Genomic DNA, 25,480 nt, shown 5'->3' on the forward strand with positions numbered 1-25,480 from the left:
CTAATTTTTCATATATGTCAATAAAAAACAGCAAAATTCCTGTTTATTAATTGGTATATTATCTACCAGAATAAAGCTTTAAACTTTATAATGGCTACATGATTACAGTTACATTTATTAATTAAACCTTACTATCCGACTTTACAAAACTTTGCATTCACGGTAAAGTTTAACACCCACTAATTGCTTCTGATACGTTCTGCATCAATGGCCAACTCTTCAAAAGGTAAAAACTAGAAAATGCAAAGTTCGTTTACAAAATATAGGGAGGAGAAGGAGGACAATCTGCAAATTATAAATACCGCAGTAGTTGTGAAGGCCGGGTTTCAATGTAAAGTGATGTTGATTAAATATCATTGAGCAACTAAAGGCCTGGTGTAAAATAAACGAAATCAGCCTGTCAGACGGAGCCGAGCAGCGCGAGGCCCATTTCAGCGCGACTGTGAAAGCAGACGAGCCCCCACTGAATGAAACTGGAGGGCTCCCTAGAGCGACTTTTCCGAACAGCCCGTTTATGATGGGATGTCATTCTCAGCCTTCATACAAGATGCCAAAACACAAACGCCAATGAGTAGTAAAACTGTGTTTATTTGCCGCTTCTATCCAGAGCTGTTTCTTCATGATTTCTTTAATGAAGCAATTCAGTTTATTCATTTTATCTTCAGGTTTTGGATACATTTCCTTAACCATTATACTACCTTCTGGCCCAAGTAACATAATAAGACCTTACAATTATACATCATTAAGGAAGGGGGTGTGGCCACACTTTGTGCTCCGTTTACATTCCATTCCAGCCCATAATTATTCACACCTGTCCCGCATCGCTGGTGTTTTCCTTAGATACATGTGTGGGGCTCCTTCTTGGCACGAACAAGTGAGATACCTCAGAGTCCCGATCCCCAAAGACCAGAGAGAGCGAGGACGACCACCCAGCTCCGTTCTGTCTCCCCGACTTCATTTTGTTCTTTTGTCTGCTCTCTTTTCGTTCCTGATCTCTTGAGAAGAAAAAAAATCTCACTTGTTATGAATTTGCCATAACACAAGAACTTTCGCATGTTTCTTAGCCCACCTATTTCAAAGGCCATTCTTACGGTGACGCTTGCTGATGTTTTGTCCTGCTGGACGTATTCTGATGAAGGTGGTAGCCTCCCGCTTTCTGGGCCGTACGTTGGGTTCCTCACACAGCTCTGTGTGTGGCTGCTTGCACATTCTCCTGCTGCTTGCGTTTCCTTCCGCCGTTCAGACATACGCAGATCAGGTCAACTGGGGCTTCCAGCTCAGAAGGAGCTCTATAAATTGCACTTATACATTATATATAGCACCCAGTACATTAAAAAGAAATTACATTTCCAGAGCGCTAAAGATTAAGCTGCAAGGCTATAGTATGTATCAACCTTTTATAAAAACCATGACAGACAGTAATAAAATGCCTAATGAAATGAGTTAACTGGACTGTGTAACCCGTGTTGGGAAATTTACTCGCAAACGTTTCAGGTCCTGAAAGTACAAATCCAGACTAAGGTTTTATTCCAACCAACCAGTTGAGTACTCTGTGACTCTTTATGCTCAACCTCTTGTTTGGAACAAAACCCTGGTCTGGATTGGTGGACCTGAACTTTCTACCTTTGTGGGTAACTTCCCCAACACTGTACAACCTAATCTCATCGGTCTGTCTCAGAGCTTCACAGTGCTTGTCCGGGGTATGTGTGATGTTTTCAAGCTCTCTTCAAGCCTCTAGCTAGGCCAGGCTTGGGAAGAGGAACACAAAGCCAAGAACGATGTGACCGTCCCCTCGCGTTCCTCTCCTGCTCCTTTTAGCGCTCCTGTCACCGGCAGCCTTCACGTCGCTCGCCTCGCACGCCGTTTATTTTCAAAGCTATGACTCTGTACTGTTCTCAGATCAGCCCACAACTGCTCCTCAGAGAGGCGCTGGCAAACATCGGACTCCCTCGGCCATCTTGGATCCCCGCAGCGCCTGTCACTCCAGAAGACACTAAATCAAAGATCTGGGGCGCAGCTCTGAGACGGGGCCCGGGGCGTCCAAGGGCCTCTTTCAGCCCCACATACACTCAGCGCCGCATCGCCTGTTACCCTCTGCCATGACCATACTAGGGCAGGGCTGCCAGCTCTCCCGCATCTGGCATGACGCTCACGGTTTCTAACTCTCACGCTCGTGCAAGAAATGTTACGGCAAATCTATATTATTCCATCATAAACCTAAAATTAGCTACATCAAAAGTGTTGGGGCAGTTTGCAAACCCTACAAACTATTTGCCAGGTAGTATAATGGCTACATGCGTGTGCAGACTTGTCCTGAACTGAAAATCTCACACCAGCCAGCTGACCGAAGTCGGCAGTCGTGTTAGGGGCTCAAAGTGAGTCCCATAAAATGAGGAGACGAGAGAGTGACGGTTGATGCAAAGAATCATGCACAAATGTCAAGGAACGATGACCTGAACGCGAGCATCGTGGCTGTGGAACGCAACAAGACGCTGAGACCTGGAGTGATGTGCATCCACGCAGCCTGTAACATGCTTGCTGTTGCATAAGGCAGCATGCAGGTGATGCTCAGCTAGGCCAGTCAGTCTCCTGCTTTCTTAAACTCCACTGTCTTCTATCAGCCTGTTGAGTTTAAGTCTCCTGACTCTCCTTACACTAACTTTTAAATTATATTATTTTATTACTAATCTTAATCTCTTTTTAAACTACTTATGTTGCCACAACATACATCTTGCAATCATGTTTTTGTAGTAATTCCTACACCATGCACCAAAGCATGAGTTAATCGATTTGACGGAAATATTTTCACCCGAGTTCAAACATTTTCCCGGACACACGGAGATAAAGATTATTCGTCAATTTTGGATCCCAATTAAAATAAATTAAGTACCTCCTCATGTTGTTTTAGGGCACGTTGTCCTACATTAGCGTTAATCGGGGTCATTTAATCCCCTCCTTACAAGACTATTTCCCTCTTCTCCCCAGGATCAAGCAGAAGCAGAAGCAATTTGGGCCAATTTGAAGGACTGTCTCTCTAAAGCAGCAAGTTTGCCATTAATCCACTGGCGTCCGCTGCGTTAATCGCCCTGACATGTTTGGTAACTATCTCTCCCCTCCACTTCCTCTCGTCTCTGATCTTGCGATTTTCAGCGGTGTGAAGATTAAACTTTATCCAATTAACCACCCGCCGAGTTAATCGGGCTGATCCCGGAGCACCGTCACACTACAGTGCTGCCCAAAGATGGGCCCTGATTACAGGAGCCAGATTTAACTAATTACAGCTTCTTGCATTACGAATAAATACAAAAGAAGAGGTCTGCGAGGGGCTGTTTGAGCTTTTAAACACATGCGTCACTCTTTTCCCCTATTGACTAGGCGCTGTGCTTCCAAAAAAACGTAGTTTAATAAAAAGTCAAGCCCTCTCCCCGGCGGAAAAAAGTATGTTATTATTCAAGCAACTGTAGCAGCCACAGTGGACACAAAGCCCGCACATTAAGATTGTGCTGTCATGTAAATTATATAGTGATCTAGTGATTTAATATGAAAAGTAGGAACTATGATGATAGTCTTTTATTAACACGAATACGAACGGGTTTGAATGTATGTGTTTATGTTATCGGCGTTTGCAGATTCATCACTGGTACTGTGGACGTTGTTAAAGCAGCGAGACCCTTCTGCAGCTGAGGGTTTGGTTACCCTGAGGAGCTCCGAGCTCCAAGTTCACGTCACACGGGATAGGTCAAGCTAGATCAGAAGTGAAAAACAAAGCCAGAGTGTTTCCGAAAGCTGTCAATTAGATTAACACGAAATCATACATAGGATACCGAAGGCGGCGCCAAGGCCTTAATTTTCCCCACCGGATGGAGGATGTGGACCCGGCGGACAGTGCTGAACTATAAACACGGGCAGCCACCCTCCGCTCCAAGCTCCCATGAGGCGCAAACGTGTGATCAACGGAGCCAGACATTTAATGAACAAAGTCGTTAAAAAAAAATCTGCCTCTTAACTTCGCATCGACTTCTATCAGTTGGATAGGTCAGCTAGACATTTCTAGCGCACTATGTTGCGGGGAACCCGTGATCACAAACTGGATAACAGATACATATCATTCCAGTCCAATGCAATCTTAAACCAAAACAATGCAGCCAAATAACAATGCATGACATAACACCACGAAGCCGCAACATTTAGCCTAAAGAAAGTCTGTTTTCAATATACTGTCAACATACATCTCCCGCATCTTTGAAAACACTATATAAGAATGTACTACTTTACTATTTTAATTACCATTCACTCTGACTATCTGAATGACCCCCACCCCCCGAATGATCCGTATTACCAAAAATAAAGGAGCAAAAACAAGCAAAACCCGTAAGAATATACTGCCTTTTCTGGAGAAGTACTGCTCCCTGGTGGCGATGATGGTGAGCGCAAAGAGCCCGTTCACAAGACCGTTTTTCATCGAGCCACAAACGTCATGGTTGTTTTAAAGAACAGTAAAATATCTTAGTCTAAAATAAATAAATGAAATCTATTCTAACTCAAAATACATTTTGCACCTCGAGCAGACTCCTTGGCTATATAGCCTACATCCCGAAATTAACCCCTCAAGTTTAGCGGCCTGAAAAAAAACTTCGATCGCAAAATATTATGGCTGGTGACAGACAAAATTTTACAGGTTGAAAGTAGAGTAGTAATTGAGCTTAGTATAATACTAATTCACTCCAAGGTAACTTTTCATAATCAAAAACGTTTGGCGTAATAACTGACTTGATGGTGTGTATGAAACATTTCAACAGACATGCGCAATACCAACTATTCGTATATTTTCGAGGAAATTTTTCTGAAAGTTTATGCTGTTCAAATACTGCATTATTTTACTTGCCGTAGCTTAAGTCGTTCCTGGTGACGGTATTAAACAATTTTTTGGTTTCATATTGAAGACAAAATTGACTTGAGGAGCTCAATACAAGCAGGAGTAACTTACTAGCGTGTCATACCATAATCAGAATGCACTGCCACCAAAGAGAGACGTGTACTGGTGTGCTTTGTGGTGTGGGAGATATGGCCGGATAATGCTCTGATACTGCCTGGCGGCTGTACTTTAGAACTGTTGAAAAAGAAAGAAATTTGTTTTGCCGACAAATGTCACCGAGACTGATTGAAGCACAGGTCAAAGTTAGTTTGGTTGCAGTCGTTCAGTTATTCATGCAATTCAGGTTGCACTTTTTTGAGCTATATACTGCCGGATAAAATAACAGAAAAATCACATGAAGAGGATAGTTAAGTAGCTAAATAGCAATTTAAAAATGTGGCTGCGATGTGAGTCATGTTCGGTTAGATGCTAATTATCAGTATAAAATAGGCCTGCAGATTCCACATTATATCGGCTGTGAAAAAAACACATCGCTCAAACATGTTATAGGGAGCAGTCTCAAAAATCATGGCGAAATATGGACAAGGGGGAGAGGAATCTGCCGCCGTAAAAGCGGGGGCTGTAAGCCGTGTGACTCCGCATGAAGGGTGATGGTGAGTCTCCGCGCGACAGCAGCGGCTCTGAGCTCCTCACTGCTCACTCGGGCATTCTGCTGCTGTTTACATTTGATCCTCACCCAAGCTGTAGGTCGTCAACATGAAACGTTTTCAAATCATTTTTGCATTTCTTTCTCCCAGAATGCTACTTCGTTTTTCCCAGCCTAGAATGATGTGAGATCCGACAATCGCCCCTGAATGGTCTAACCAGGGGTGTGTCACCACGCCTGGCAGTTCCAGATCATCACTGATGCCATGAACAGAATAGGAGGCTGATATGGAAACCGTTAAGTAAATGGTTCTGGGTACATCACTCGCATAAGTGTTTTCTACATCATTTCTTTGTGTTACAAACGGCATTATTTGACATCGATCATTTGTCATTTTCGCTCTCCTACAAGACACATCCTGATCATCTATGGAGTGTCATGCATTAACTTCTCCATATGCTTTGTGGAGTTTTCAGTTTCTCAAGCCAACGATGGTGTTTTACTTGCGTCATTTTCTATTCTGCCCCCATTGAACTATCAAAAAAGCCAAACAAGGGCAAAACAGACATGAAATGTTTTCCCCTGCTTGTAATCAAGAACGGAGATAAGGACAGTGACACTGTGGAGAACAGAACCGACAGCCAAGGGGCAGCAGGGCGAATACCAGGACAGAGCATCCAAATACAGTCATCAACCCATCCTCTATAGCTGCTTATTAAGTATGTGGTTGTGGTGACGAATGCGTTGGTTGCCTGTATTTGTCATTCAGAAAAAAATCACCTTAAACGATTCACGTCAGCAAATGTGAAGCACATGGATCGATCTGCATCTCAAAACCCAGAATTAAATGTTATGGCTGGGGGGGGGGTGGATGCTACAAGCATAGTGGGGCCCTACTGTAAAATTGCACTTAAACTCGACCCTCGCAACGCATCTGCTTACTTTTCACAGTCCATGCGTCGTTTGTGTAGCCATGCGAGATGCAGGACACCCATCTCAGGCTCCACCGCTCTCGGCTCCCTTCTGGTTCACGCCTGCGTAGAATAATTTGCCTTCCTCAAGCCTCACCACTCTAAGACCCAGCTTGTGCAAAAGAGAATAAAATTAATGAAAGAGGAGAGAGATAAAACAGGTTATGCTTTAACTATGACTGGAAACTTTCTGGCAGTCTGAAATCATAACCTTGACTCATAGTTGCTGTTTTACACAATCAACAATCAAGTGATTAAACGTTTTATTGAAGGAAAAAAATACCGATTAGTATATACAGCAAAGTGAAGAATGAATAAATCTTGCGATTCCCGCATACTCTGTATAAGCAAATGAGCTTGTATAGTAAATTGAATTGCATTTGTTATCCTTCATTGGCAATATGTCAAGGCACAAAGGTTAAGGGCCTTTTAGTAACAGCCATCAACCACAAAGCTTCCAGCAGTCAAGAAATATATTGCAGACAGGCCTAGATGAAATCTTACAGTATGACAGTGTGTGTCACTAAAACAAGGAACAGAAGTGTAGAGAATATGGTATTTTCTTTTGACGGAACAATTGTGGAAGTTGGACAATGAATAAAGTCATAGACAAGAAGAGTATTGATGCCTTTGAACCTTTGTGCTGTCAGACTTCTAAGACTTCAAATAAAAGGAACAAGTGGATTTTTGATCAGACTGGCTGTGAACCTTTGCTTAGAGCCCAAATGAGCATGCAGTACTGCAATTATCTGTTTAATGGAAGATTTTGCAGTGTAGGCAAGTGTACATGCATTTCTGTTGGAATCTTTTACATTGTAAATTTCAATGTATTTTAAACCTTCCATCACTGACGTGTTACTACGCTCCTTCTGTCCCTCAACAATGAAGAACGTACTGCTGACAGCTTTGACTATTTCGCTGCAACATCACTCAGACAATTCAGATCATGTATTTTATGCCACAGAAGAAACTCCGAATTATACCTGTTCAAAGAATGGAATCGAAGTTGTTTTTAGAAAGTCACTTTTCATATTCTTTCCAAAACAATCTAAAAATGAGAACTTTGCTGTCTGCTTTCCTGTTCACCATGAGAACATGTCTGCCACTGACTTCATCTGTCAGGGTTGATGCATCAAAGCAAACTAGTGTGACTTTATGGATTTCAGTAAGCAGCACAAACTCCTGTCTTATCTGCCACGGAAATTCTCAGGGCATTTCACAGCCAATTGACGACACGATTATTGCTATATTGTTACATAGTTGAAAAATTGTCAAGATTGGTGGTGGCTTAGCAGGTAGCATTAGCTTGATTTAAGCTTGTCCTGTCCTCAATCCTTATGGCACTCTCCTTGACTATGGGGTGGGGGGGGGGTCTCGGTGGGGTAGGGATTTGTGGCGATGTCTGGAAGGTTCTGGGTTTAATCTTGTGGCTCGCAAAGAGTCCCATCACTGCATGCTCCGGGGCTGTAGGATGCAGGCTGGCCCAGCTCTCTGACCCCAAGCATCTGTCAAGATGAAAAGAAGAACATTTCCTTAATGCCGACCATTAGTGCTAGATCCAGTTTGGCCAAAACGATACATGAATGTAAAGAAAACGAGAAATAAACGCCATTTTCACTTATGGGTGCCATGGGCGTGGCTACAGGTGGGCAGGGGGTGGGAAAACAGCTCGTCCGCCCAATCAGCAGAAACTGAATCAGTTCATCCAATCATTATTAATTTAATAGAATCATACTAGGATAGGGAGCGGGGGGGGGGGAGGCATGGATGCCCTGGCAACACTTTATAGAGGCCTCAACGTCATGTGTCCAGCTGGGAAAATGAGTCTGTGAATATGAGTCAGTGCCACCCCTCCAAAAATAATCTTTTATTCTGTGTAGCTCCTCTAATGTTTTTTTTTTGTAGGAGTGACTTTCATTGGAAAAATGATTCTGGACCCGTTCTGCTTTTACACAAACTCGTTGCACTTTCGCATCATGGCTGGACTGATGCCCCCACCCCCCCCCACCACGACCACTGACACATTTGGAACACTGGTGCCCACCCGGCATACCCAAATGCCCCCCATAGGACGGCATGCTGGTGACACCACTGAGAGGAGCCAATAACATATGAGTAAAATGGATTTAGTTTCATTAAACATTGTGGATCATTTTCAACATTTTGGTTATATACACTCCTTCCACTGCCACTTGTTGAATTTTCATACTGCACAGGATACAAGGCCATTGCAGATCACACACCAACGCAAGGACTGACGTAGTCATTAATTCACTTGGAAAAACGAAAATAAACTCACGCGAACACGGGAAAAGCATAAAAAAAATTCCGTGCACATGTGACCAGATTCAAACTCACAAGTACGGTTCTTAACGCAACCTGCTTATCTAACGTAACGTACAAGAGGAACTTCATGCAAGTTTTTGTTATTCATCTGTAATTGCATGTAATGAACGGTAGGGGGCACTTGTGTTCAAATTCCCGTGCGCTATAACCCTATAAAACAGTTTGCTATTTCCGTCCTATATGTTCCTTAATATATCTAATGCTCTGTTAATAGTATAACGGTATATATTATTTAAATCTTATGCTATATGTATTTCTATGAGAGAGAATGAGGCGAGTCATTATTTAAATGAGATAATGATGACAATTATATTTGTAGCCATATATATTTGTAATTTTCATCTCTAAGGAGGAACGGGCTATCGTCATGTATAAATTTGACATCTGTACGGCAGCATATTTACAAACTAAACCAGGCCATATACATTTTCAGAGTGGGACTTGTGGGAGACAGAAATCTAGAGCGACAGCAGAGAGTTGGTAGCCTTGAGCATCGGAGGAGAAGGTGCTTATTATCACTAGTGAGTAATGACGGAGTTTTGAGTCAACTTGCCGTACCTTTCGTTTTAGATATTGCAGACTGCGTGCAAATCGTAATTATCGTGATGCCTGGGACACATCGTTCTGGCAGGACCGGATGTTTTTTCCTGCCTTGGCACCGCGGCAGTGCCACTTGTCAGTGGTGTGATTGTGGTTCACAGTAGGTCCGTCTCGGTCATTAGATACGAGAGGAGTCCCGAGTCCGCCGGCTGTACTTCTCTTATCCATCGGTGAACAACCCATGGCTAACCAAATGGAGGAGGAAATGAAGAATCACAAGGCGAAAGGCAAAATGACAAAGCGCAAAGAGAAGAAGCCGAAACCGAGGAAGCTCAACCGGGGGAAATCAATGCGGTCCGTCGGGAGCTTCGTGGACAAGGTTTTTAAAACTTTGGGCACTTTAGCTCGCTTTGGGGACGTAAGCTTGCCAGATGCGGAGGATGATGACGGTGGATTTAGAGACTGTACACCATGCACGTTAAGCGCCAATACGGGACAGTTCAAAGAGGACTCGGTCATCGCGGAGCAGACGACCAGCAACAGCGCGACGCTCCATCACCATGCGTCCAGCAAAGCCAGATCGCCTTGCTGCTGTGGAGACAAAACCCCAGGGGTTCTGGGCTTGAAAAATCATGGCAACACCTGCTTCATGAATGCAGTGGTCCAGTGTCTGAGTAACACGGACCTTCTGGCCGAATACCTCGGCTTGGAAAAATACAGATCGGATTTAAGTCGGCCAGCTGTAAATGGGATTGTGAAAAGTGAAGAGGCGCAATGTGTTAGGGGCGAGGTGACCGAGCAGCTGGCCGCCTTGATACGAGCGCTTTGGACGCTGGAATACACACCCCAGCTGTCTGTGGACTTCAAGGTGGGTTGAGCATTTTGTGCGGCCGTGCATGCATGGGCTCCCACTAATGGGCTCTCTATGCACAGTAAATGTACTCTTAAGTACGCCCGCATGGGATTCATTATTGCTATTTAAGCCGTTTTCACGGGAGAATTGCTCTCATCATTGCCTCCCAGAACCATCGTAATGTTTGTAGCTCATCCAGGAGAAGGTTATCAACTGGAACTTGGAAATTCATTCATTATCTGCCCTTTGCTTTTTAAAAGACGTTCCAGAGTGATGGCATACGTGGCATGGTCATTTTTGGCGAGGTTTTTAATGTACTACTGAGCGCTGTTAAATAAATGCCTCATGATGATTAACTCGAGCTTATTTAGTTGATTAGTTACTTGTGTGTTTGTTCGGTTTGGTGTTCATACTTGTTAATTTTTGCTGGCTTGTCGACCTCTGGTTTTGCGCAGGGACTGAAAGGTCGAAAACGCCCGATTAAACCTGCTGTGTTGGGAGGGGAACGGTGTCCCGTATTGTTCGTTAACTTCCATGCAGTTATGAATTATATGAGTGGCTAAGTGTTGATGGTGACAGGTAACCTCATTTTATTTTGCTGCTTATCAGACATTTAAATGTAAAAATTCCATAACATACAATTGCAGGAACGGTTGTCTGTTTTTACTGAAGCACCAATTACTTAAGGCTATAACAGTCAACCCCATCCCAGGATGTAAAACTGCTGTTTCATCAACCACCGCATGTCCTCCTGCCCTGATGGGAATGAAATGGCAACTTCCGAGTGTTTTTTGAGAGCGAAGTGGTATATGAATGATTGTAGTGCCGAATATAAACCCTGCTTTGAGGACCGTCCTCCTCTTTCATAATATCTCGCATTTCTCTCACTGTATTAATATGATTTCATACTGGAAGGACAGAGTACCATGCACTGCAGTACAATTCCTTTCGCCTTGTGTTTGGGGGGGTTTCCTTGTCGTGTGAACGCTTCGTAGCGCGTCTGTGAAGTAGTCTGGGTAAAAGCGTCAGGCGCATCGGTTATAAAAACGGCATGTGGTTCCACTAGTGATAACACGCTGAAGCGATGGTGTTTGGACTGGATACCAATGCTAAACAAGCTGTCTAAAATGTTTAAAATTGGCTGATGGACGAAATACAGTGAGTGCCTGAGACTGGCAGCAGATAAAACGGCCCCCATAAAATGCCACTGGGATACAACTGGTCAGAAATGCCCCTAATTAAATGACTGAGGTAGTAGGACCAGCACCGATACACATAACTAGGATTACTGGTGAAAAGGGATGTTTAGGTGCATTCATAATAGGTGAATTTATGTTGCTTATGTATCAGTTTTGTTTGCTTGATTTATTGGATCTATAAAATTATTCTGAAATTGGTGAATCCAAAAGAGGACTGGGCAATGTTAAGCCGAGAGCCACACTGACCAAGTAGGTGATATTTTTTAATTATACTTCAATGAACTGTTATGAATTCGGTCAATAAAGTGAAAATAAATCAGCTGTAATTCATGTCTCTACAACTCGCAAAGATTTCTTGGCATTTCGTATTGGCATGAATGTCCTGACAATAAAATAGATTGGTGCCTTTGCATTTTGTCAGAGCTAAGCCTTTCAGTGAAGTTAATCGTAAATTAACCAATTATAGGTGAACCTCATAGAAAGGTGTGATTAATCGGCTAGTCACAGATAATCAGTGGTTACAGTGAGTTTTTAATCTTGTGATGGTAAGATGAGGACACAGAGTTGAGTTGACGTTCTGTCAGATGGTTCATACACCTTCTCTGTACCTCTTCTCATCATCTGCAGTCGTGCAAAAGGCTGGTCGGTCTACCGGAAGGTGGACTTGAGCCAGTGGAGCTCGGATCCAAGTGTGTTGAATTGCTTGATGAAACCTGCACAACGTCGAGTGAAAAGCGTGGATATCTGAGCGTGTCTAGCCTTGGGGGAAGAATGCGGAGAACTTCACTGAGCTGCCTCTGCAAATTGAGAAAGAAATTGCCAAACATTATGTTACAGATAGGAAAACATCACCCTTGAGTTCAGCTTAGGTTGTTGAATCTAAGCTGTTATGCAATATCCAAAAGAACTTTTATAGCTTACAAATCAACAGTTGAAGTTCTGATATGGGAACACCCCCCCCCCACTTTCTGCAGTAAGCATTTTCCCCATCGTTCAGTTGCTTATCTGCGTGTCCTCTGTGTTTAAAAATAGCAACAAACTCCCACTGAATGATGGCTTCTGCCCTGATGTTCTGTGGGCCTGGTAATAAGGTGACCTACTGGGAAGTAACTGGGGAATGTCTAAGATAGATGGCATCACCACCTCAGACCGTAGAGAGGATTACATCATCACAGCCGTGAATAAGGCTGAGCGACCATCTTAACTGGAATAGGCCTGCCTTGTCCCAGGCCAGTTCCCCATGATTCCGGATCTTCATTTTGGTAAAGGGCTGCATTACAATCCAAATGATAGCTTCAGTATAGCAATTCCTGAGGAAGCCCACATGACCTCATTAGGTCTCATCAGGTCTGAAGTCACCCATCCCAGACTTAAGAATGAAAGTCGCATGTTATTGAAGTAGCTTACAGGTTGATGGTTTTGTGTTAAGTTCTGTTATCTTTTATCTTCTGCTGATTTGCTCCAGTGGAACTGGTGATGAGAAACACAGAAATAGCACCCTTGACAGAGAAGCACTGTTTCGGGTTGGTATTTGTAGGTTATACCCAGTAGTCTATGTCACTAGCTCTAGTGCCGAATTCGGTCCAAGGTCATCATCAGATCAATAAGGGGAGGCCTTCTACAAACTGCTGTGCCCCCATGTCTGGGAATGGTGAGTTAAATTTCACGCCTGGCCATCTGTGAGAGGTGCTCACTTAGCAGGAATGAATTAGTAATGAGTGAGGATCAGAATTCGGTATTTTGAACCGCCTGATATGTGACTCCAGAAAGAGCGGAATTGCACAGTGTGTCTGCTATTGAACAGAGACGTGGAGAGAGGAAAGTACCGGATGAAATAAACCAGTGAATCAAAACCAAACTTTTGTGTTTTATTACAAAAGGGCTTTGGAGAGGGCTGACCTGTCACTGCTTTGATTACTTTTGTCACATCTCCTGTTTATTGGCCCAGCACAATCTAAGCAGCCTTAATAAAACATAATAAATGCTATAGCACCAAAGGTACAACAGCAGACCCTCCTGGATTCTTGCCTGTCCAGCTGCCCCCTCTCCCTTGGCTGTCACCTTGTGATGTGTCGGCGCTTACAGCCTCCTCTCTCCCTGACTCACCCTTTTTCTAGACGACTGTATCCAAGTACAGCTCCCAGTTCCGTGGAAACTCCCAGCACGATGCCCTGGAGTTCCTGCTTTGGCTCCTCAACCGTCTGCACGAGGACATCAGCTCCTCCCCGTGTGCCAACGGCAGCAGCCATGGCAACAGCAGTGGAACAAAAGTGCCTGGAAAGGTAAAATAAGCTTTTAGCCGCTATTATCTTATTGATATATGAAGTAATAGATGCCATCATGTACGCTGGGTTCCCAAGCAACCAGATGTGCTGTGCTGTAGTTTATTCTGAAGCTGGTGTTGGTGTAGTACTTATATTGCTGTGTAATTGTGCATTACACCAGTGTTTTCCAACCCAGTCCTAGGGGACCCCTAGACGGTCCATGTTTTTGCTCCCTCCTAGCTCCCTGCCAGAAAGTCCACATTTTTGCTCCCTACCTGGAGCTCGGAGGGAGCAAAAACGTGGGCTGCTGAGGGTTCCCGAGGATTGGATTGGGAAATGCTGCATTATGCCATTCATTGTGGTTTTACCTGCACAGAGCACCCTGTCTGTTTACTGACCACAAACCTTGAATTAGAATGCAGATTTTTTTCCACCAAACCGCTCCTGCCTCCGGTCTTAGGCCGTTGAAGCACTGAGTGTCAGACCTGTGCTTTTTATTTCCTGGGCATTCCAAGTCTCAGTCCTTGCAGGAGATAATTCTGGGGAAAAAAGTGAAGTTTGGAAACTTCTCTTCCAGTATAATCTGTACCAGTATAATATGAGGTAAAGGAACAGATGTAAGCCGTAGACCCATGTACACAGAATTCCTCCATGACCCCAGGGCATGCTGGGAGAATTCATCCAAGCTTCCCATGTATATAGATTGCCTGAAGTCCACAAAAAGGATTTCAAGTGTGGAAGGTTTCTATGGACAATGCTGAATTGCCCAGATTTCTCTGCTGTGATGTCCATGCCAAGAGGCTAATGACCTTATCATAAACCGCCCATGATAGATGTAAGGGGACCAGGTTAGAGCATGACCCCTACTGAAGTGTTTTATCTTGGTCTGTCGTGCCAAGGGCAGCCGGATGTGAAGGCCAGAATGCAGTGAAAGCTCATCCTAATCGCAGGTCAAGACCTGAGGTTCAAGATTCTGTGGTTTGTTTAATTGAGAGATCCTTGGCGGCAAGTTGTACTTTTCAACCTTCAGGGGTGGAGCTTATCAGCCTTTGGGGGTGGGGCTTGACTTTCAGCATATCAGTAAATCATTAAAATAAATAATGTATGGTTCCCACCACTGAATTAAAAATGCATTACTCCAGTTTGAATGTTGATAGCGACTGACTGCTCCATTAGGCGTCGAAAGGAGATTCCTTAGATCTTGCTGTTTGACCTGCAGAGTGGCTGCAGGAGATCTCTGTGTGACACCTGAAATGGCAATGCAGCCATTTGTAATTGACAATTGGGGAAAAAGGGCACCAGGGCACCTCCATTCTTTTGGTGGCACCAGGCGTGGAAAATGGACACGGTGTGATTGATGGCTGTCATCGGGCCTTGACGGGATCAAGCCATCAATAGCAATTGATCGATGCAGCTCTTTAGCTTTTGCTGGGGGTGAATTGGGATCCTTCGATGTGCGATGGCAGGGGTCAGATTGGGGCCTGAGGCTGTAGATGTGGTATTTCTGCTCCACTAATCTTTCTCAGGTTACACGCAGCCCCGAGGGCACCGGCTGGCGATCTCCGGGACGCCAGCAACGTCTACAAAATGGTCTTCGAAGAAATGGGAGACTAGCAGTGATAAGGGAGAAGAGAAATCCCCGGGAACCAGCAAATCATGCTGATACTTTCCTGGCCTGTTCCCTGTTCGGAAACGAAGCATTTCGGTGTCTCTGTGAAAGCAGAATGCTGGGGATCATTCAATGTCAAAATCCTTTGTCGGTGGTAATGGAACTGAAACCAAAAGCGAGATTTAAGCCCCAGTGAACCTTACCGACAGTGGGCACCTGGAATGCACTGTCCTGCCAAGGAAAGGCGATGCTGTTTGTGACAGATGTTGGCGCTACTTGAAGCTACGTGTTGATTTACCTTTATTTTTAATGTTAAAAAACTGGGTCATTCAGCATGATAGAGCAGGGGGCCTGAGCCCTGGAGAGTAATCGGGACGGGATAAAAAAAAAAAGTAATAGTATTTATGCACTGAGGAAGCTTTTTAAAATATTTGCCTTATACAATATCGCTCATAAATTTGCCTCATTAATTACTCATGCATGTCCATTTAAGCTCCAGCATCTGACCTTGTTCCCATGGTGATGCGGAATTGATGAAACGTCAATTTATTGTGCCGTCACAATATTCTGTTACTTGGCAGATACTTTTATAGCTTTTAGCAGCACGTGTCATTTCAGATGGTAGTCGCTGACCCGCTTATGCCGGCCCATACTTGATGCAGTTTACTTTACACTATAATCTCGCTAAAATTGCTGAAATTAGCCTGGCTGATTCATGACCCACTCAATAGCGCCTTGCGTTTCTGAGTGTGCAATCAACACGTCGCAGGTGCCTAATTCTGGCGTCTCCCTGCTGTGGGTATATCCCGCCTCGTGTTTGGTGTTTGTATTTGTACTCTTTGTCTCCCGGCGTTACTCATCTCTCACACTGACCAGTAGCAGACAGCATCTTTTATTAAATTTTTTGTCTTCTGATTTTTTTATTATTATTGCTATTATTAAATGATTAATGTTTTTGTGAGATAACACAGAAGGGGGTTTTTATAGAACCGCTTAAAATGATCTACAAAAACGAACATTAATAGAAATCATTGTCTAATCTGGAGAGTTAATTGCATCTCTGAGAGTAATGAGGTATCAGGAAAATAAGTGGCAGTCTGTGCAGGAAAGCGGATTTCAAGAAGGCTTTTAAAGTATATTTATTATGAAGTCATGTATCGAAAAGTTCTGCTTGTAGCCCCGAATGCTCCATCAGGCTTGTCATTGCATTTGAAGGATGTGTTTTGTGAAAGTACTTCTCCAGAGCCTGTTCAATAACAGTTTGCTATCATCAGCTTCTTTTTTTTCCACCAAAGAGGACCTTCATTACCCCCATCTGAAGGCCTTTTTAAATACTGATCTATGTTACATGCAGGTCCAACAGGACGTGCAAACACACAGGGATATGATTTTTGTGGCCGGTGCTTCAGGGAACGGGTCTGTCAGAGTAAAACTCATCATCGCTCCTCCAGTTATGGGATCAGAGATGTATGGGCTGCACCAAATGACATAATAACCACACAACATCACCGATAACAGTTTGCTCGAGGGGATGAAAATAATGTAATAGCACACGCTTACTTAATGCATTAATTACCCATTAACTAAGTGTTAGTTCATCATTGAATCAGTTACGATGGTTCATGTATTCCTTGCAGGAACTATTAGTTAATTATTAATCAATTAGTTAACCAATATAGTTCCTGAATGGAATACACAAACTGTGATGATTGATTAATGATGAACAAGTACGAGATCAGTACATAACTAACACTTAGTTACCGGTGTAGTAATACCTTAAGAAAGCGTGTAATACTACATTATTTGTGTCCCCTCGAGGAAAGTTTTATCTCAAATAACCAAACACCACCGATAACCCTTTACCTGAGGGGGCACAAATAATGTAGCATTAGACTCTTACTTATGTATTAATTACCCACAAACTAAGTCTTATTTACATACCGATCTCATGTTCGATCCTCGTTAATAAATTTTGACTCATCTTTAATCTGAAGCAGTTCATCAATTCTGTAAACCTTTGTGAGCTACTGAAGGAACAAGTAGTGAATATCACAAGCGAAATACCGATCTCACGTTTGTTCATCAGTAACGAATGCTGAAGCATCTTTTATCTCAAGGAGCAACTTGTTTTTTGATTCGTACTTCAGTATTTGTGTCCTGTCAGATGAAGTCTTACTATACCACCTGGGTGCAGATCCTTTGTAGCATGTGCTCCTTCTGAACTGGCAGATACACGACTTGCCCTCCGGTTTGGGATCTGCGACTCTGCCAGTGCCGAGGTGGCTCACCAATCCCATCAAGGGTGCCGCGGAGCCGCACGTGTAATGCGAACCACCAGGAACGTATCGATTATCTAACCCCCCCCCCATGCTCACATATATCCTGTTCATTTTAATGAATCCTTATTGCTCACCTCCCCGTGCCAAAGTCTCCTCCTGGCCCACATTACCATAAAGGGATAATTGTCTTTGAATAACTGTGAGAGGGTTTTGCGGGGGATAAAATTAATCCAAGGCTTCGGGCTTTTCACGTCCTTTGTAGACTCCACTCCGTGGCATCGCAAATACCTCGCCTGGCCCGTTTCTAGTTTTTTGACCTCTAGACGGTGAGGTTTAATTAAGAATTTTGAAAAGATGTCAGAATTAAAAGGAAAGTCACAAAAGGACTACTGACTAAAACCACTCGCCTGATACTTTAACGGCCGACGGCCAGAAGACATGAAAACCAAAGGGGGTTAAACCTCTGCTTCATTTCCCTGATATTTGTTCTGTCATGTTTTAATGTGGTGTCTTGGATGTGTTCTTATTGTCTGCAACTTGAAGCATTTTTCTGTTTTTGGTCTGACGACACGTGGTGGGGGGGAGGGGGGGGGGTTGGGGGGTGCTCACAGACTGCAGTCAAGCTGTCAGATTCTGAGCAGATCTCGGTTTTAGGAAGATTACGCAAGCAATCAGCGCCGGCTTGGCAGCGGTGCAAAGCAGTAACCTGAACTGCAAATGCAGTGTCTCCTCAGAAAACTGCATCCCATCAGGGGAAACGGTCCACTGTGGCCCTTCTTATGCCAACAGCAACAGTGCCTGGTTTTTTAGGACAGAGATTTGACTCTAGAGCAGAGTTGGGACCCACAGACAGTCCATGTATTTTGGAGCTGGGAGGAAGCAAAAATGTGAACTTTCTAACAGGGAGCATGGAAGGAGCAAAAGCATGGACCGACTGTGGGTTTCTGAGGACCGGATTGGGAAACAGTGCTCTAAAACCGCAGGCTTTTCCTGCTCAATTCTGCCTCATTCTTAAAGACCCAGACCTGTGTGTGTTTTCTAATAAAAGCAGAAAGCAGTTAAGTAGATTTGTGAATGAGATGTTGCAGAAACCTTGCTGTAATATTGCAGTATCTGTGCTGAGACGTGGGCGTAACGTATCGATGTGAGACGGCATTCTGAGGCTCGATGTTTAGATGCAGAATGCTGATGCCACCAAACCAGCACGCTGTCGCTTATTAGAGCCAAACCAGTGGGCTGGTTACAGAAGGGGATGTTCCCGAAAGGATACTTTACACTTTATATTCAATCTCAAACGCTACTGCTCGAATTTACCCATTACTTAATTTGTTTCCTTTTTCCAAGGCTTGTTTACGAGAGTTTAGCAGCAGCACCTGTCACGGCACAAAACCGAAGCTGGTGTGCATGTGTGTGCTTGTTGTGAGTGTGCGTGCCGGTACGTGCTTCCATGGACCCTGTCTTGTCCTGGGCCCGGCTCCAGGTACATCACTGCAGATCTGGTTTAAGCAGCTTCTCTACAGGGCTCTGCAAAAGCAGGCCTTCCTCTCCTCTTCTTAGTCTTTGCTGTTAAATTATTTACACTGCAGGCACCGGTGCCCATAGACCCCTATGATGACGACACATATAGCTTCCGGAAGCTGTGTGGGATGGATCATGTTTGACGTGACGTCATTCTTAGTCTCCTGGACAGTATACTCAGTCCAGTAATTGCCTGAGGGTGAACCAAATGGTCCAGTGTGATTTTTTTTTTTTTACACGATTTGCCCAGCTATTCAGCGACGGCACCCTCATGGGGCTTGTGACTGAGCCCCAGCCCATTGAGCCGCGGGGACGAACCAGGACTCCGCCGGTGGGATTCCACGAGCAGCCCATGCACCATGCTTACTCATCCTTCTCACAGAGGTTTTAATTTCCTCCAAGAAGCACAGTTTCTGGACGTACTGTCCTCAGCGTAAAGGGTTTAATTACGCACGGTGCAGCCATTTAAAAGCTTAATGCAGCCTGGATACAGGCATCCACTGGAAAGTGCTGCTTTGGGCAGGAAAAGCTTAGAGACAGGAGTAGAAAGGCTCTGGCAGTGTGTCAGCCCTGCTTTTCAGCAGTGCGTTAAAAGCTCATTCGGAATCCACCTACGTGACCTTTGCCCTGCTTCTGAGGTGTAAATATTGTGCTTTGATCAGAGTGGGACAAAAGGGAAGAGCTTCATTTCCCGAAATGCCTGCTTCTCTTGCTGTTTAATTAAAGTGCAATTTTGAAACAAGAAATCTTGGACACACTGTACTTGAGGGGACATGAATGATGTTGTAGTACATACTTAATGCATTAATTAACCAGTAAGTAGTGTCATCATTAATCAATCATGACAGTTCATGTATTTCATGGGGAAAACTATATTAGTTTATGATTTGTTCTTGAGTAGTAAATGAGTTCATTTTTGCCCCCTCAAGTGAAGTCTTACCATTATTAACTAATTAGTTAACAGTTAACTAATATAGTGCCTGACTGGAACACATGAACTGTGAAGATTGATTAATGATGAATGGTCATGGGATCAGTACGTAACTAACACTAGTTAGTGGTCAGTTAATGCATTGAGTAAGCGTGTGCTACTACATCAATCACGTCCTCTCACGTGAAGTGTGAACGAGAAAATCTTTACCTCTACAGAAGTATTTCCAAGAATTATGTCCATGAGCTCTCATTTTCAGCCTTTGATTAAATCTCCTCATGTTGATAAATGACTCGATTACAGAGCTTAGGACATACTTATATTTAAGGAAGACTCTCCCATGAAATTTCCGTGGTCGCACATTCTACTACGAAATTCTCCGAAGGTGGACGACAGCACTGCCAATCCCAAGGAACTTACTTAAATGCAGTGAATTTGAGCGTGCATCCTGCAGTGTCCAATCACAGACTCCCTTGTTACCCTTTCTGGTATAGAAAGGCATTGACACAGAAGGGAGCTTGACGCCAATGCCGGGTTTCCTTCCCGTAGACGTAGATGTAAATAGTGGCTGTGAGTCGGCCTCCATGGCTATTACTCACCCGTCCTGGTGTCAGTGTCTGAATATGAGCACAGTGCTCCACCTCAGGAGTTACGCAGAGCTCTAGCTCTGAAAAGAAGATTGCCAGCACTGTCACAGTCGCTTACATAAGCAGCAGTGAAGAGAGCTTGGGTAATTGGTGTGGCCTGAGCAAGCACTGAGTGCTAGCTTTAACTTCTCAGCAGACCCAGGCCGGGGGAAAAGCTCACCTCGTTCCTGGCTGGATCTTCCCCATTGCTGACGAGGGTGAGAGCGAGCTTGAGAAAGTAAGACAAAGGACAATAGTGGGAGAGAGTGCCTTTTCAGTAGGCGGTTAGTGCTAGAGAGCAGGACAAATCCAGAGGTGACACCAGTTCCTAGCTCAGTGAGTCCAAAGCAGAGGACTCTGGGGAACGGGGTGGGGGCCCACGCAGCAAGGAAACGTTTTAAGGTTTTTATGCTGTCGTTCAGTGAACCTGCTTTGTCCTTTCGCCTGTGGGAATTGTTTATACTTCATCTGCCAGCCTGGAAACGCTTTCATCGAAGTCCAGTTCAGGGACTTTGAATAGAAGTAAACGGTGAACCATGTGGTCTAGGTCTCTGCGCTGTCGACTGAGAATTCACCAGCCGTCGTCTCTCTAAGGCTGCATTGTGCAGGGACGATGCATTGTTGCTGATGTGTCTGCATGTATGGAGTGTGCTGTATGTTTAAAAATCTCTATATTATAGAGCAGAACATCAGTAGATTATACCTGCAGCACATCATAAGCATTCTTTTTCTTGTGATTATAGGACATTATCAGATTATAGCCTTGCCCTAGCAGAGAATGAGGCAGGATACCATTATCCCTTAATTTTAATTACCTGCTATGCACCATCGTTAGATACTTTCTCCCAGTGCACCTCCCTAAATCCCCTAAATATGCTTTACTGTTACGCTGTGCATTATAAAGGTCTGTCAGTCAGAGCAAAGAATGGCAGAAGAATTGAAGGATAAAAGCGGAATTCATATTCGCTACTCTGAATACAAGAACTAGCTGATTGGCTCTTTAAAGATGCTAATGATCTATGGACGATTCTCTCTTAACAAAGGCGTCATTCAGCTTTGCAGTGATTATTAATGTTATATTCTAATGTATTTGCTGGGCCTCACTGGCTCTCACAATCAGTCTTGATTATCCTTAATCCCCTTGCCATTTCCTAACTGTTGTCTTTCTTCAAGGACATTACTGATTCATGAAATGAAAATTCCTAATGCAAACAGATAAATTTGGCTCAGGTGAGCCGTGTTTGGTTACACTGGGATAGCGGAAGCTTTGTTTACAGGGTTAAGTGGCTTCTGTGCACTGAAAATGAGAGCAATTTCTAATTATAGGTCTAACTATCTTTTTTCTTTTTTCCCCACCTAAATGAATAATCCTAGATATACTATAAAGTAGAGTGTATACTATAAAGTAAACTGTAGTAATGGAAGAGCAGTGTTTTTCTCAAATTAGTAATGGCTGCAGAGGACTTGTGTTTGGTATGAATCGTCACTTCACTGCCAGTGTGTTAGAGGTTTTTGTCGGGGTTGCTAAGGTGCGGTTTGGTGCAGGGCTGCGCTGGTGCTGACGACGTGCTCTTGATGTTTTAGGGTCCTACTGGAGCAGCGGAGACGCCGGTGGCCGGGATGGCGATCTCGCTGCGAGCGGCCGAGCGGCCCAGCTTTGTGCAGGAGCACTTCCAGGCCCAGTACAAGTAAGAGCGGAACCAGCTCCGCAGGGCACCGTAGCAGTTTGTGCTTTATTTGCTTTGTGGGCTTTTTTACCCTAAGTGAGAAACGCTATGCTGTTTGATTCCGTTTTAAATAATGTCCTTCCCGAAATAGTGTCTCCCCAAAGCACTAAACAAAAGATCTAGTGGAAAAATGAAAGGGGGAAGAAACCTACACACACACACGGACACACACATGTACACACACACGCACATATGCACACACACACACATAGACAAACACAGGATTGTAATTATATCTTTGTGGGGACTCTCCAATCATTTTCTATCGGGAAATCCCTAATCCCAACAATAACAACCTTAACCCTACCCGGCCTTAACCTTAACTATAAGTAACCAAACAAAATACAAGATGTTTGCCATTGTGGGGATCAAAATGGTGGTCCCTATAATGACAAAATTACACATTTTTATTACATTGTGGGGACATTTAGTCCCCACAACATAATATAGTGAGGGAAATAATTATTTGACCCCCGCTGAATTCTTAAGTTAACCCATTAATAAAGAAATGAAAAGTCTGTAATTTCACTGGTATGTTTATTTAAACAGCAAAAGATAGATTATTAACAACACAAGCAAGTAAAAATCATAATGTAACAGTTACAAACCAATTTGTCATTTATCTAGGGAAATAAGTATTTGATCCCTTAGAACACATGCTTTAGTACTTGGTGGAATAACCATTGTTTGCAAGCACAGCTGTCTGACGTTTCTTGTAGTTGGTCACCAGGATTGTGTGCAGATCATCAGGAATTTTCATCCACTCCTCTTTGCAGACCTCCTTCAAATATTTAAGGTTTTTAGGCTGTAGCTTGGATAGATGAAGTTCCCTCTATGGGATTAAAATCCAGAGACTGACTAGGGCACCCCATGACCTTAATGTGCTTCTTCTTGAATCACTCCTTTGTTGCCTTATCCGTATGCCTAAGGTCGTCGTCTTACTGGAAGACCCACCCGCTGAAAGGGTGGCTGAAGGGAGGAGGTTCTCATCCAAGGTTTTACGGTACATGGCCCCGTCCATCTTTCCTTCGATGCGGTGCAGCCATCCTGTACCCTTGGCAGAAAGAGAGTTGATGCCAAACAGCTCGATTTTGGTCTTATCTGACCACATGACATTCTTTCAAGCCTCATTGGAATTATTCAGGTGTCCACTGGCATACTTCAGACGGGTCTGAACATGAGCGGGGTACTTTGCGAGCACTGCAGGATTTCAAACCGTAACGGCAGGATGTGTTACCGATGGTGTTCTTGGTGACTGTGGTCCCTGCTGCTTTGGGGTCATTAACGAGCTCCTCCCATGTATATCAGGCGTCAGCCCTCACCATTCTTAAGATCAGTGATGCTGTATGAGATAAAATCTTCCTTGGGGCCCCAGACCGAGGGAGATTGACAGTTATTTTGTCTTTCTTCCATTTGCGAATAATTCCACCAACAGTTGTCACTTCCTCACCAGGCCGCTTGCGGATGGTAATGCAGCCGATTCCACCTTTGTGAAGGTCAACAATCTTTTCTCTGCTGTCCTTAGACGTCTCTTTGGTATTTCCAGAGTGATAAGGCTGAAGATGTAGACAGGTTAATGACCCAAGAATACTATTTAACAAAGTAATGCCACTAAATGACAGTGATGGCTTGGTGTCTGTTAATACTTAATTAAGTATTACTTGTGCTGTGTTAGTGCACATGTACTTGACCTAATTTTTTGCTGGCTTGTAGGGGATCAAATACTTATTTCCCTAGATAATAGACAAATTGGTTTGTAACTGTTACATAATGATTCTTTTCTTACGTTGTTAATAATCTATCTTTTGCTGTTCAAATAAACATACCAGTGAAATTACAGACTTCTCATTTCTTTATTAATGGGTCAACTTAAGAATTCAGCAGAGGGTCAAATAATTATTTCCCTCACTGTATATACGTGACCCACACACACAGACATACCAGCAAGTTACTCCTATAATAGCTTTACAAAGGGGAAACAATGAGTATGTATTTACTGAAACGGTGTGTTATCTCCCCGAAACGAGGCCAGTGCACCTTCAGCTGGGGCCTCCTCTGGCTCGGACGTGCCCTGCTTTTGCTCTGATCCCAGTAGCTGGTATTAAACCCTCCCCCTTTCAGGGGATCTATGGTCACTTGGCAAACTGTTTGCTGTGAGAAACAAATGCTGTCTAAAAATAAACAAACCATTTACCTCTTGCATTAGGTGGGCCAGAGGTGATCATTTTCCTCGATTCCACTTATATAAAGTTCCCCCACGGTAGTTATGGATTTTGCGCGGTGATGTAGGATTTCCCATCAGCCCCTGGGGCCAGTAAATGGGACGCTGGATGTGTTTTGTTCCCGCTTATAATTACTTGTTAAATAATCACAGGCACTGGAGGAAACAAACGTATTTTCTTCCGTATTTTCTCAGGTCTTGCATCATTGATTGCAAACATCATTTCTTTCTCCTCGCCCCTCTCGAGAGGTGTTAGGACAATGTGACATTGAGCGTCTGCTGCTTAGCGCTCAGTGCATTCCGTTGTGTAACTTTCGCTGGTTAGGGTTCCTAATTTAGAACAGCACAAATTGGCAGGTTTTTTCTTCTCTGTTGCCCCTTCAAGTTATTTTAATATCCTCTTCTGTTTGCTTGGATGACAGTTTCAGGTTCTATATGTACTTTATACAATATGGAAGTGACTGTTCCTTTTGTGGGGAAATATACATTGAAAGAAGAGAGAATAGTCTACTTATTTCATTCCAGCCGCCATGGTAATTATCAATCGGAGACATTAAAAATGACAAGGCCTGACGGAAAATATACTTGAGACATACTTTCACGTCAATAGCTGCAAACTGTTTGAAGCGCACTGTGTCGGTACGTTTGGTTGCAGCAGACTAAAAGCTGACATGATCCCAAGGAAGAATGTGGTGAGAAGGTACCTAGTGACAGATCGCCACCTGTACCATCATCACTGCGATGACTAATGACGTTCTAATCCCCAAAATTGTTATGCTCATCGCTAACGCTATAATTATCATTACCGTCATCGCGATCGTGACTATAACTATCATTACCGTCATCGCGATCGTGACAGTGTAATTTCCATCTT

General features: G+C 43.7%; 1 protein-coding gene and 1 long non-coding RNA gene across 2 annotated transcripts in view; one reads left to right on the forward strand and one right to left on the reverse strand.

Annotated features, from left to right (window-relative positions):
- Positions 1-650: 650 nt before the first annotated feature.
- Positions 651-3,250, reverse strand: LOC125718112 (uncharacterized). The gene is made up of 3 exons (XR_007384774.1): positions 2,891-3,250; positions 1,070-1,229; positions 651-995 (listed from the first exon to the last, which is right to left on the reverse strand). It is a non-coding gene; the product is annotated as an uncharacterized LOC125718112 (long non-coding RNA).
- A 5,839-nt stretch (positions 3,251-9,089) lies between these two features.
- LOC125718368 (ubiquitin carboxyl-terminal hydrolase 43-like) overlaps positions 9,090-25,480 on the forward strand; it is a 39,226-nt gene continuing 22,835 nt past the window's right edge. Inside the window, exons 1-3 of the mRNA XM_048992188.1 lie at positions 9,090-10,247; positions 13,549-13,713; positions 22,243-22,346. Of these exons, the coding sequence (XP_048848145.1) occupies positions 9,621-10,247; positions 13,549-13,713; positions 22,243-22,346 (896 nt within the window). The 5' untranslated portion in view covers positions 9,090-9,620. The remainder of the gene's footprint in view (positions 10,248-13,548; positions 13,714-22,242; positions 22,347-25,480) is intronic.

The sequence above is a fragment of the Brienomyrus brachyistius genome, chromosome 22 (assembly GCF_023856365.1).
Source record: "Brienomyrus brachyistius isolate T26 chromosome 22, BBRACH_0.4, whole genome shotgun sequence".
Classification (NCBI taxonomy): Eukaryota; Metazoa; Chordata; class Actinopteri; order Osteoglossiformes; family Mormyridae; genus Brienomyrus; species Brienomyrus brachyistius.